At 37.2% G+C, this 13,938-nt stretch overlaps 1 protein-coding gene across 3 annotated transcripts in view; it reads right to left on the bottom strand.

The window, feature by feature from the left end:
• PTPRQ (protein tyrosine phosphatase receptor type Q) overlaps positions 1 to 13,938 on the bottom strand; it is a 206,806-nt gene that overhangs the window by 154,917 nt on the left and 37,951 nt on the right. For 2 of the 3 annotated variants that reach the window (XM_070599139.1, XM_070599140.1), the window contains 6 exons: positions 12,617 to 12,789; positions 3,271 to 3,448; positions 1,720 to 1,881; positions 1,436 to 1,615; positions 718 to 825; positions 312 to 593 (listed from right to left, as the gene is read on the bottom strand). In XM_070599139.1, the coding sequence (XP_070455240.1) occupies positions 312 to 593; positions 718 to 825; positions 1,436 to 1,615; positions 1,720 to 1,881; positions 3,271 to 3,448; positions 12,617 to 12,789 (1,083 nt within the window). Of the gene's footprint in view, positions 1 to 311; positions 594 to 717; positions 826 to 1,435; positions 1,616 to 1,719; positions 1,885 to 3,270; positions 3,449 to 12,616; positions 12,790 to 13,938 lie in introns of all 3 variants that reach the window. The other variant, XM_070599138.1, reaches the window with a different exon arrangement.

The raw sequence follows: 13,938 nt of genomic DNA, 5'->3' as shown, positions 1-13,938 counted from the left end.
ACAAACAGAATAATAAGAAATTTTAGCTTACGTAAAATACAAACAATATGGCAGTTGTCAGCCATGTTTACTTCATTATTATGCTATTTTTGTGTGTGTGTGAGGAAGATTGGCCCTGAGCTAACATCTATGCCAATCTTCCTCCATTTTGTATGTGGGATGCTGCCACAACACAGCCTGATGGGTGGTATGTAGGTCTGTGCTTGGGATCCAAACCCACAAACTTTGGGCTGCTGAAGCAGAGCCCACAAACTTAACCACTACACTACCAAGCCAGGCCCAATTATTAAACAAACAAACAAAACACTTACCAGTCTCAGAAGTCCTTACAGAGAGTAAAGATGATAACTGGTTACCGTGACCAAATCTGGTATATGATCTTACAGAAATGTTATAGAGGGTGTAAGGTTTTAAGTCCCTTAAACTTATGCTTGTTGTTGAGGTGTTCTTCATAAATAGGGTATCTATATTTTTATAGAGCACTTCGTATGCAACAATAATCCCATTGGGTTTCTCAGGTGGTGACCACTTCAAACTTATTTCACTTGCAGTAACATCAGTAACTTCAACATTTTGAGGTGATGACTCTGGTTCTGGGGGAAGAAAATCAAATTTTAAATACATGGTTTTTTTCATGCCTGTTGCTTCAGACACTAAAGGCAGTAAACACGTAACACTACTTGATTCTTTTTCTTAAACTGCACCTGATATTCTTACCATCTTCTGGAGTTCTCACAAAGATGTCATTTTCTTCAGACAAAGAACTTTCTCCAACACGAGTTGAAGCAGCCACTCTCATTTTATATTTCGTGTATTTCTTTAACCCTATAAGGACAACAGGCAATTTGTTTAAAGTCCTTAAAATAACATTCTGGGATTAGTGCCATTTGACACAGGACGAGTGAAAATTATTTCTTTCGGAGACTGGCTCTCTAAATTAGCTTACTTATAATCCCAATCTCCCAAAATTCCTTGGGCTGAGGGACTCCATGTTGACGATGTTTTAGTTCTTTCCTAAAATACTAAGGTGATAATCTGAGGCTGAAAAGTAATATTTGGCACACTGCAAGGAAAATAGTTGACTTGGCACAAACACTATGTCAGCTGAATTCCTTCAGCTGATTTTTACATACGTTCATTCAAGCCTTCAATACTGAGTTATTTCCACGAACCAGACATAAAATTCCCTGGGTTAAGTATATTCCTATGGTACATGTGATCTGATGATTTTATTTCTTTGTGGATAAGTATAGTTAAGGGAAAACACACTCAATCAAGTTATTTCTGCAAGTGTTTTTCAAGATATCCATGGCAGCATAGCACAACAAAATCTGGAATGATGCCACACGTGTCCTGCAGTGTTTCAGGCCTACAGGGATGTGCATTTTCCATCAGAACAGGAATGTTAACAACAACAACAACAACTGTTTTCTACCTGTTATGAGAAAGCTGTTATCTATAGTAGTCATCTGGAAGGCTCGGTTTGTGTCCAGTTCCATTGCATAAATTGTATAATGAGTTATTTTTCCATTGGGATATTCTGGAGGATCCCAATATAACAAAATAGATGAAGAACTAATATTTTTATAGTTTATAATTTTAATGGAGCTTGGCACTTGAAAAGAAGAATGAACAATTAATATGAATGAAAGGAAAAGTTATTACAATGTGCAAAAGCAATATTTGCAGGTAATTATTTCAAAGGAAATACATTCTTACCTTGCTCACTTGTCCTAACATTGAGAACCGTTGGTGGTCCTTCCCCCATGATGGTGAAAGCAGATACACTAATCATGTGCTCAGTGAAAGGCACAAGTCTCCTGATAACGTAAGACAGCTGTTCGGCAGCAATGTCGGTGATATACTGATTCCTTGTAGTTCCTACTGGAAATCATATTTTTTTTAAAAAAAATGTGCTTACCTTCACAATCAAAATCACTTTTGCTCACACAGTGAAATTTTAAACCCGATTTCACATTATTCATTAATTTTTCCATGTCTCTTTGATATGAAAGGTATCTATATAATTAATAATAGATATGCTGAATATCCCCCAACAGTATCTATATTTGTGCTCATAATATAGTTTTGCTGGTTGTTAAACACTATCCTGGAACGTGAGATTCCAGTTTTGAGAAAATATAACCTTCTAAAAGATACTGGCTAGGGATTTTTTCTTAAGAGACAATTAGGCAATAATATCAAATCGAAATATTATAAGTCAATGTTAGGTTATAGTATGAAAAATTATAGAAATGAGACTTTTATTTGGACTCAAAATTCACCATGCCTTTACTAAGTCCATTAATGCTTTCAAGCAAGCATGCTTGGATAACTGACACATAAATAGGTCTGAACAAGGATTTCAAATAATGTTAGATTTTTTAATTTATTTAGAACTCGTGCTTCCAACAATGTCAATTAGCAATTATGCCAAACTTGAAGTATTTAAGGAAACATCTGTGTCAGAAATCGTGGACCTGTTAAATTTGAGCCTTGCCTTCAATCCTCTCTGTGCAGGAAAACAGATCAGTAAATGAAATAAACATATATAGAATGTAATGTGATATTTTTGACTATTTATATCATCAGTAAAATAATATAACACTTTTAATGTGAATGGGACTAATATCAAATCAGAGAAAAGACAACGAAAAAAATATTCTTCTCACTTAGCATTTTAGAAAAACCAGAGAGAGAATTTAGATCTGTGTCCTCTAACCAAGTATTTTTAATTTGCCCCATATGACATTCTCCTTTTAGAAACAATAAGATCCATTGACCCCGAAGAGCAAGTGTATACACTAATGACATCACCACGTCCTTGGGTCACCTACACCTGTTTATCACCCCATGCACTGGAGTTGTAACTTTCTGACCTATTTACCTTTAGTGACATTTGAAAACCTATTAGTCAAAAGCTGCAGAGAGTGCGAGGCTTGTAAATGATTTGAAGATATGTTAATCCCTTCCCATCACACCTGCTTTGGCAACTGTAATAACTGATTGTCTATGCAGCTTGGCCAGAGACTCTAGGGTGCTACTTTGTCTAGGAGGAAGGTCAAACGGGTTAGGAGGGGCCAGCTCCCGCCTGTGTGGCATTTCCATTTGCTGCACAAGGTTATCCGACAGTTAAAGAAAAAAATCTGACTCTAGCCCATGAACCATCAATAATTTGGCTGAACTCGAAGCTAAGGTTCACCTCTGTGCTGGCTAGTACAGCTAGCTGGCGGTTGAAATATACTTCACAGAGCATAAAAATGTACCTACCAACTGTTGAATGCTGGTCTTCAGCTCTATTCCTCGCGGGAAAGTTATGTGGATGACTGTTATAAATAACTGAAGCAAGCGAGTACAGGTCAGAAGACATCTCTGCTGAACCCTCAAATAATCCTGCCATGGACTCTACTGTGTTCACAGTTTCTGGAGCCATGGGGTCGTTTATATACTGCAATTAAAATTAGATATTTACAGAGACCATTTTTGACAGCTACACTTAATAATGGCTTCACTCAAGTACTAGTTTAAAAAACCAGTAATTTTAGAATCACAGTTTTTTAAAACATAATATTATTTTCATGACATTTATCTTCATTACATTCCAAGACGTCATTCTGAAGCTACTAAAATCCTGCATTATTGTAACACCTTGTGATCACTCCTATACCTTAAGAGACCAATACTGTATTGTGGGAAGAAGTAGATATTTGTTTTTGACTTGAGTTACTTTCTTTCTGGTAAAATTAGACACACTTATGTAAAGGTTTCATGACTAAAATATTTTAACTGCTCACCCCAAAAAAGTAAGTGTTCTAAGCATACTGCCTTATTAAAATGTGCTTTGCTTTGCTGTCTATCTAGCTTCCTTTGTATAAAGGTGTGAGAGCCCTGCATGCCTGCATTATTGATACATGTCAGTAACAATAATTCATCTAAAATCAAGTGAAGTCACAGACATGAGCAAACTGCATGGGAATAGTTTTCAAATAGGGATCACGGAAGACCTGCCCAAGGCTCTGGACTTAAGGAATATTTTAGGTAACTTTGATTGTTCCTAGATCCCATAATGTACTTCAGACAAGTCAAGTTCACCAAAATGGTAAACACCGAAGTGAAAACATCACGAGCAGATTACAGATATATACAGTAGAGGTTTATGTTGGGACAAAAGATGACTGTCCCCCTTCTCCCTCTGCACACAGCATAACTGACTGAAAGAGAATGAGAAAAATGTGTTTTGGCCAAATAATATTAGATATTTTGTGTAGATTGTCAACGTTGGAAATGAGGCTAAACATTAATCAAAGAAAATGTTGCCTTAAGAGACTTAACAATCAAATGCGATGTGTGGACTTTAGATTCTGATTAGAACATACTTGTCAACGTAGGCTTTGAAGACAATCAGGGAAATTTGAATATGGTCTCGGTATTAGATGATACCAAGACAACATTAGTAATTTTGTTAGTTGCGATAATGGAATTATTGAAGGAATTTAAATGTCCATGTTTTATAGAGATTCGTACTTAGGCATGTAGGAGCAAAATGAGGTGAAGTCTGTACTTTATTTTAAAATACATCTGAGCAGCACCAACGACAACAGGAGACAGCTGAGGCAAGAATGATAGCATGTTGGCAATTATTGAATCTAGGTAATGGGTAAATAGGGGCCCATTAGATGCTTTTACCTACTTTTGCACCTGTTTGAAATTTTCCAAAATAAAATAGTTTTGAAAAAAAGTGTTGCCAGAACAACAGTCTTTTTGGTCAATTCTTTTTCAAGTTCTGCTTCAAACTCACCTCCAAAATCTTTTTTTAAAAAAATAAAATTATTCTATTCCTTCTCAATTCCCTGCTCTCGTACCCTCAGAATTTATAATTAATTCATAATACAGGTTTTATTTATTTATAAGTTTTGGTACACCAGTCTTTCAATTATCTTACATGTTTTTGGGTTGTCTTTACTCCTAGAGCTAAAAACAGGTTTTTTTTAATTCCTTATTAACACAAAGAACTTACTATTTTTTAAAAAATAGTAGATAGGAAAAAAACCTCAGGAAGGCAAGAAATTTTAAGGTAGTTTACTTATTTAACTATCTACAAAGAGAAGTCATTTAAATATTAACTTTTCTGAGACATAAAAGAATGGAGAAAAGATCCAAGGAAATCTCTAGTTCCCCAAATAATATTTATAAAGTAAAATTATCTAAATCTTGTTACATCTTTAGCTAGAAAAGTATTGTGATGAAATGCAGGGGGACACCCGTAAGATTTACTCTAAAAATGTGATAAAGAACTCCAGATAGTGAACTTTATATGGGACAAACTAAAGATCTTGTATCTTCCAACAGCACACCAGCTCTGCCTCTACAGGGAAAGCAAAGTGGGCATGAATCGCAAACACATAATTCAGAGATGCTCTGGTATTCCAGTCAATAGTTTATGTCCAAACCACACAGCTGTTTCCACCATCAATCAGACACCCTTTGAGAACCTACTGCCTACAAAGCCCTATAGAAGGTACAATGAGGTAGTACAAAGAACTTCCCCCTCGAATATGATTTTTGCATTAAATGTCTCAATATTTCATACCTCATGTCAGATAAATTATTGAGAGTTAAACCATGGCATCCCATCAATTAACTAAGTTAAGCACCTCTGTTGACAAACTGCTGTCTCAATCTAAGAGTTGACCTGAGTGATGCTGACTATCTGAATTCCTTCCAAATTCTGGTATTCATTGGAAAGACCCTCCCTAACTAGGGCAATGATTTGACATTAGTTTCAGAACAATCCAGAATATTACTAATTATCACCAAGTGTGCCTTGTTGTGAATATTTCTCACACTTTGCCTCTTTAGGTATTAGGTTTTTCAAAGAATGAAAAAGAAATAATTTTAAGAACAAAAATGCTGAGGAAGAATCAGAACTGAAGAGAGGAATGGGAAGGGGCTGAGAGAAGCAGGAGTGGAAATGAGGGAAACTGAAAGGAAAAAAGGCCCATCACAACTCCCAAAAGTTTTGGACTCATTGAGTTAGTCCAGGGTTCTCAATCTCAGCACTATTAACATTCTGTGTTGGATAATTTTTTGCTATAGGGAGCTGTCTTGTGCACTGTCGGAAATTTAGCAGCAACCCGGGTCCCTACACGTTAAAAGCATCTTCCTAGTTGTGACAATGAAAAATGTCTCCTGGAGAGCAAAATCGCCCCTGGTTGAGAAGGATTGAGTTAGGGAATGTCACAATTCATCAATATGAAAGGCCTCTCATATGCTACCCAGGAATCTTTGGAATTTATGCGAAAGAGTTAGAAGTCTTCAGAATTAAGTTCCTAATCCACCTAAATAAACCAACCTAATTCTATGTGTAATAATCTTCATTTTAGCCAATGTGATTTTATTTAAAAAAATAACTATTATATCAATTTAGACTCACTGAAAGTCTGCTGAATTGAATCAATGAAAAATTTGACTTATCCTTAATATAGAATAAATTCTTAATAAAATATAGGAATGGTTCTATATTTTATTATAGATTATAACATGATTTGTGCTATCAAGCAATGGTAAAAAGTTTGCCATTAGCATATATTTGGAAAGCTCCTAACAGATACGGTATCTTTCTGCTCATTATTTGGGTGACAAATCCTTAAGGCTTGACTCTGCTTCTGTTCCTAATGCTCGGTAAAGTAAACTCACCTCAAGCCTTCCTAAACTACTCTCGAGTCCTGTCCTCAGCCTCATTCCCTGGCAATGCCAAGCATTTAGCTGTCTTTCTTCTCACGTTCACCAGTAACAAACACTGATACGCTTGAGAAATATGCTGGATGAAAAGATGTAACTGTACAAATCTCAGAAACTTCTAACACTAAGCAGCAAGATGGTATCTTCGGGAAGAAAACGTCTCCGAGTTTTACTAGACGAACAAGTACAGGATGAGATCTGAGTGTGAAGTTCAAGTAAAGAGCAGTCTATGGAGAGATGACTTCAGGGTTTTCAGACTTCAGTGGAATACGTCTCCCAAAGAAATTAAGCTTATTATTTGCATTGATAGAAGTAGGAAATTTACAGCAAAGGAGAAAAGTAATTCTGCTCAATCTGGCTCTAATCAAACTACACATGGGATCTTGCATTCGGCTGAGGAAGGGGCTCACTGACAAACTGGAAAATATACACAGGGGAGTAATCAATAATATGAAGGACCTGGAAACCATGACTGATAAGAAACTGAGGATGTTAAGCCTTAGGGAAACCATGACCATTGTCTTCAAATGATAAAAAGTTAAATCATTGCATGTTGTTGTTACTACTGCGAAGACTAGCATTTAAAGCTACTATGTGTCAAATACAATGCTAAATACTTTTCCCCATGTGATATCACTTCATCATGGCCCAAAGAGATAGATATTACCATCTTCATTTTACAGTCATCTGTTCAAGTTCATAAAACTAGTCATAGCAGAGGTAATATTGGGACACATTTCCCTGGTTGCAAATCCCAAGCTCAGAGCCACGATCATCTATTGTGCAAGTCTAGAGAGAAGGAATGGGACAAACTAGTAAACATTAGAGACAAATATTTCAGTTCAAAACAGTTATAGGACAGGGCAGTTTCTTATTCATCTACGTATTTTCTGGACCTAACCCGAAACTTTATAGTTGCTTAATAAATACATGTCTGTGAGACCATAGAGAAACCTGTTTTAAAGCTTATACAGTAGGAGTTGCTTTTGTGGTAGTAGATGCCCTATTATCAGAGCTGATCAAATACTTTAGTGGAGACTGGTATTCCCAACCATTTATCAGGCCTGTTATAGAAGAGATTCATATATAAGTTTGGAAGTTGAAATAAAAGTCTTCAAAGTCTGAGATTAAATTTTCTAATGTATCTTTTCAAATATTTGTTTAAATATTGAAAGTAAAATCGTATACATATTTCAGCATGCTTAAGTAACGTCTATTTATTAAGAAATAAATAAATCATGAGAGTCACTGGAAAAAAATTTCAATAAGAGCAATAAGATCAGATCAAGCCCTAGCATGGGGCGATTATGTTTTAACACTTTGTTTTTAAGTTTCATCATAATGAGATATGCACACGGCTAAGGAAAACACGAGGTGTGGAGGAGCCACAATGCAAAGATCAGTTCCCTGTCCACACCTTTCCAACTCCAAGTCATACTCTCCAGAAGCAGCACTCTTTTTTGAGATTTTGGGAGCATTTATTTATTTTTAATTGAGATATAATTGACATATAACATGATATTACTTTCAAGTGTACAACATAATGATTTGATATTTATTATAAGTAAAACTTTTAATCATTTCTGTTTTCAGTTCTTATGGTATTTACCTCTAAAATCAGTAAATAATATGCTTAAACTGCTTTGTTAAGACTCACTTATTTTATTTATTTATTTATTTTCCTTTTTTAAAAGGTTGGCACCTGAGCTAACAACCATTGCCAATCTTCTTTTTTTTTTCCCCCTGCTTTTTCTCCCCCAATTCCCCCAGTATATAGTTGTATATTTTTAGTTGTAGGTCCTTCTAGTCATTGCATGTGGCACGCTGCCTCAACGTGGCCTAACGAGCAGTGCCATGTCCATGTCCAGGATCGGAACTGACCAAACCCTGGGCCGCTGAAGGCGGATCCCACAACCTTAACCACTCAGCCATGGGCCGGCCAAGACTCACTTATTTTAGACACTATCTAGTGACTTTCTGCTACAACAGTGAGACCTTAGATTACTTAAATAGATATATACTCACCTTCCCTATCTGTTCTCAATTGTTATTTGGTTACTTTTCTAACTTAAATAATATACTTAAATCTGGAAGGATTATTCTAACAGATACCTGAAATATAAAGTAGTGGGGTGGGTGGGTGCTGTGGATAGCCCTTCAGGTGGTCCCCCCGTTATCCCTCCCTCTGTTGTTCAAGCTTTTGTATAATCCTCTCCTCTTGGGTGGGAACTGCGGTTTGCATGTAAGCAGTGGAATAAGGCAAAGGTGATGGGATATCACTCCCATGATTACATTCCATTATAAAGACTCTCCTTGCTGGCTTGATGAAGTAAATGGCTGTCTTGGGAAAGTTCTTGTGGCAAGAAACTGTAGGAGACCTCTATGAGCTAGTGATAACAGTAGTCTCCAGTCAAAGATCCAGCGAGAAGCCAGGGCTGTCAGTTCTACAGTCAAAAGGAAAGTAAATCTGCTGAAAATCTGAGTGAGCCTGGAATGGATTCTTGCCTAGTGAAGCCTCCAGATGAGAACATAGCACAGTCAGCCCCTTGATTGCAGCCTTATGAGATCCTAAGCAGAGAATCCATCTAAACTGGCTGGACTCTTGACCCACGGAAGCCGTGAGATAACAAATGTGAGTTGTTTTAAGCCTGTGGCAAATTGTTACACAACAATCAAGTTTGTGGCGAATTGTTATACAACAACGGAAAACTAATGTAGTTAGGTAACAGCAATAGTCCAGGCTAGAGACTGTGAAATCCTGAGCTGGGATGGGGACAAAGGAATAAAATATAGATGTATGAAGGTCACATTTTGGAGGTAGAAAAAACTGGCCTTAACATTGAGTGGTTATTGAATGTTAAATATTACCAAAGTCAGAGGTAATCCCAAGGTTTCAAGCCTTCATGACAAGATGACAGAGAGGATAATGGTGTCATTATCCAAAAAGAGAGACATCAGGCATATAAAAATGCCATAAACCTCTTCCAAACGCTTAGACAATGACCTTCAGGTCAGAGATCTGTGGTGTGCCCAGTCCAAAGGGTCCTAAGAGAATTCTAAGCCTGTTATTTGGTATCTAGGCTTCAAGTCAGCCTCTCTCCAGGCCTTGTTCTTGACCACTGAAACTATTAATTGCCTGGACAGACTTTCTTCTTGTGTGTCCCATGGTAACATTCACAGGTCCCCATCACTGTCCCAGGATCTCAGTCTGGTATCTGTTCCTCAACCCAACTTTATCTCCTCCTGCAGATCATGAACCAAACCTTGTTATCCCAAAAAGGACTTTTGTTTTGTTTTGTGGGGGGAAATGAGCTTAGATGTGATGAGCCCTGGCAGAACTTCCCCACAAATGGCTGTAATTAAGAATGCAGAGAGAAAGATCAGCGTGGAAAGAAAAACAAAAGAGGTCATGCAGTTAGAAAGCAGCAACTGAAACTGTGAGATCATCCAAAGAGGTGCAATGAGATGGCTGAAAACAGAACTCTCTGGAATACCTTTATCATGAAGGAGTTAGGAAATTGTAAAAGAGAGAGAGAGCTTTTTTATCTTCATTTTTCACTGTACAAGGCCAAAATTTTGCACAGTCACAGGATATGAAAGTGGAGGAAGCATTAGAAAGAAAAGGCTGGAGAGAGTGGGGCAGAGGGATGGATTTTAGAGGATACAAGGAAGATGAAGACAGTCAAAAATATATAAGCACCTTATTTGACACGTAGGAGGTCACTGGTGACTTCTAACAAGATTCAAGAATTTAAAGAATTCTTGAGACAGGGTGTGGAGGCTACACTTGGAGAAGATGAAAAGTGAATAGAAGGAAAGAGTCTTATCCTGTACTAAGGTCAAGGAAAAGGATAAGAAATGAATACACTAAACCAGAGGTTTTACCTGTTATCTCCTTTACTCCTCACCCTGTATATGAGCCCTGCTTTAAAAATGAGGGCACCCCATCTCCAAAAGTTGACTTGTCTAAGGTCTTAGAGCCAGAAAAGAGCAGAGCTGGGGCTAGGACCCCAGTCCATTTGGCTTTAGAGAGTCTGCCATATCTGTCTCCCTACATTAACCTCCTGAAAGATGAACCCAAACACTGGTCACATGGGGAAGCAGAAATATCAAGAATGGGCCTGATCTAATGAAGAAAGATAACATCACAGAAATAAAAAGAAGTATAATGTCTCCTTTTAGTGAGAGAAGATAAGGAGGCTAACAGCGAGTGCCAACCAGGGTGAAAGGTCCAGTGCCATGATTAATAATTGCAACAGCTTTCAATGATTTAGCACTGCACATACCACATGCTGGGTATATCTCTAAGCTCTTTAAATACATTAACCCATTAAGTCCTCATTAACAATCCTCTGTTATTGAGACGCTTATAATCTCTATCCTAGTGAAGAGAAAACTGAAGTTCAGAAGGTAAGGCCAACTTTCCCAAGGTTAAACCATCAGTAAAGGCAAAACCAAGGTTTAAACCCAAGCATTCCGTCTCCTGGGTCGGCATGCTTAACCCCTCTGCTGTACAGCCCAGGAAGTGACCAAATCAGGAATGTAAACTCAGATTCATATGATTCCGAAGCTTACATTCTCTCTACGATGTCAGAAGGGTACCAGATCATATAGACAGAGGCAGAATCGCAAAGAAGACTTTCTGGAACCTCTCGGTTCAAGAGAAAAACAGGTGTGGCTGGCCATTCAATGGATGTCATCAGCAGAAGTGGGAAACCTGCCACCTAATCCTAAAAAAATGAAGTATCTAACTTAAGACCTCTGCAGGAGCAAAAGGTTAAGCTTCTGCCCTTTGCCTGAGTTGTCAACTAAAGTATCAGAGAAAGCATAACTCAAAATCTTTTGTAGAGACGAAAGGAGTCAACGTTAGATTAAAATTTAACCCTGGGCTGGAGATGTTGAACAACCTGGAGTAATAAGTCCTGGGTGGCCAGAATGCACAGAGCACACAGTAAGGTCAATGTTTAGGTGGGTGCCAGAAATGGAGGAAGGCTGGGACAAGAAAGAGAGTGGACAATATCCTTTGGGAAAAATAACAGCCCTGCTAGAAGAAGCAGTGATTCTGGACCAAAACACTGAGAACCAATTGCTGATGGTTATCAGGCAGGGCCTCCCAGGCCCAGCGATGTGCTGCACTCTCTGGTCCCAAGTACACTCATTTCTCGTGTGCCCCAGGAGCAGCCAATGTCTGGATATGACTGTTCTGGAGGCTCAGAGGGTGCTCACAGGTGAACAGGGTGGGGTGAATGAAGACAGGGAAGGAAATCGTTGATGCCTGAACTTCCTAACAGAAACAAAGGGAAAAATCAAGACTTCCAGTGTGAACAGAAGAAAGCACACAGTGTTATTTTATAGCTGTGAAATGACTTCATCTCTTGTATTTGGTTGTTTGATTTCTTTAATCAAATATACTTTGTTTTTCAATGAGGCAGCTTTGAAAAATGTATCTTCCTAAGACTAAATAGGACAAATCATTTGTCAATAACAGCTACTAAAATTACAGTACCTTTCATTGCCAACTGTTCCAAATTTCAGGCACATCCCTAGAACGAGTATTTAAATCATAACAGGAGTTTCCAAACAATTTATTAACTTAATTACCATAATAATATCGACTTATGGAAGAACCTTTAGTCCTGCCTAATTGCTCAATTAACGTTTCATATGCTGAAAAAGAATAATAGCACTTAACTGACATATATGTCCTAAAATGGAATGTTGATTGAGCCAGGTTATCAACAGGGCCTAAATTCACTTCACTTTGTACTATGAAGCTTGCTAAATATTTTACATTTGAGTGCTGCAAATCTTCCATGTTATCAGGGCCAGAACCAGGGAGAAAGGGCTCACCCAGAGGTAAAGGAAAGTGCAATACCTCATCCTTTCCTGTGAGCAAAGTATTTTCCAAAAGTACTCCTGTCTCTGAAACCAGTACTTTCACTCGGTATTGGTTAATGATTCCATTTGGTTGTCGTGGTTTCTTCCAAGTAATTCTTATTTGTGTGGCTTCTACTTCTGCAGCTTCTAGATCAGATATTGCACCTGGAACTAAAAAAGAGAATAAAGAGGGGAAATCTAAAACTATGTGTTCAAATTTTTAAAACTTCCCTAAATTGTTAATTCGTGATTTAAGATACATAAGCAATTCTATTACAAAGTAGCCTAAAACAATTTACTAATTTTTAACAATTAAATACGTACAAGATTCTTTAAACACACAGATATTTAAAGTTAAATTTCTACACATTGTTCTCAAAAACATACATAAGAAATAGGATAACATGGAATAATTTCCCCAAATCAAAATGTCATAACATTCATTCAAAACAAATTAATAAAAATTACTTCCCAGAGAAAGTTATTTATGGATGATTAATGTCCAGCAGAAACCTTGAAAGCTTTACAAAAATTATGACAACATATCAAATAATAACCAGAAGACTTTGAAGGCAATGAAATGTAGCTGGTAAATTCAATTAAGGCATCTTTTAATTTATTAGATGAAATTGTTTGAAGAGTTGATTGATTTTTGTCTGCTGATTTTACAAATTAATTACGTTAGTCTCAAATTTCAAGTGCTCTCACTCTTTGTAGCAGTAAAAGAAAAAAAAAGAGGAAAAAACTAACTATTGGTTTAAGATAAAGCACCAAGTACCTAAAACAAATTCTAGTTATAAAGTCACCAAGGGCAACGTCTAGGAGCCCTCCCAGTGCCTCAGGAAGAGTGGATCGAGACTACACATGCCCTGGGCTTCTGTCCACTTTTAGTTCATGCTCACTGTGTGATTTTGAATAGCCAGTGCACCCCTTCACCTTTAGTTTCCTTATCTATAAAATGGGTATAATTACATTTTTCCTCTTACTATATAAGGTTATTGAAGGAACAAATGGTTCAAGAGAATTTATAAAATGTTAGTTCAAGAAAGAGCAGATGTGATATAAAAATATTGTCCCTTATGATTAGGATGCGGTAACACAATAAATTCATTTCTCTCAGCTGAGATAGTTGACAATAGCGTAGGTTAAGCAAATTACAGTTGGAAGAGAGACACATCAGCAGTACACTACAAGTGAAAAATGACTCCATTCCCCTTTAAGATAACAGAAAGGAATAGAAAATTAATGTCACAACTATTATAAATATCATTTAGTATTAGTGAACCTAATTACACTTAAGTTAATCATGTAGTAAACTCT

The sequence above is a fragment of the Equus przewalskii genome, chromosome 29 (genome assembly GCF_037783145.1).
Source record: "Equus przewalskii isolate Varuska chromosome 29, EquPr2, whole genome shotgun sequence".
Classification (NCBI taxonomy): domain Eukaryota; kingdom Metazoa; phylum Chordata; class Mammalia; order Perissodactyla; family Equidae; genus Equus; species Equus przewalskii.
Note: the sequence above shows the minus strand (reverse complement) of the source record. Positions and strands in the feature narration are given on the sequence as shown.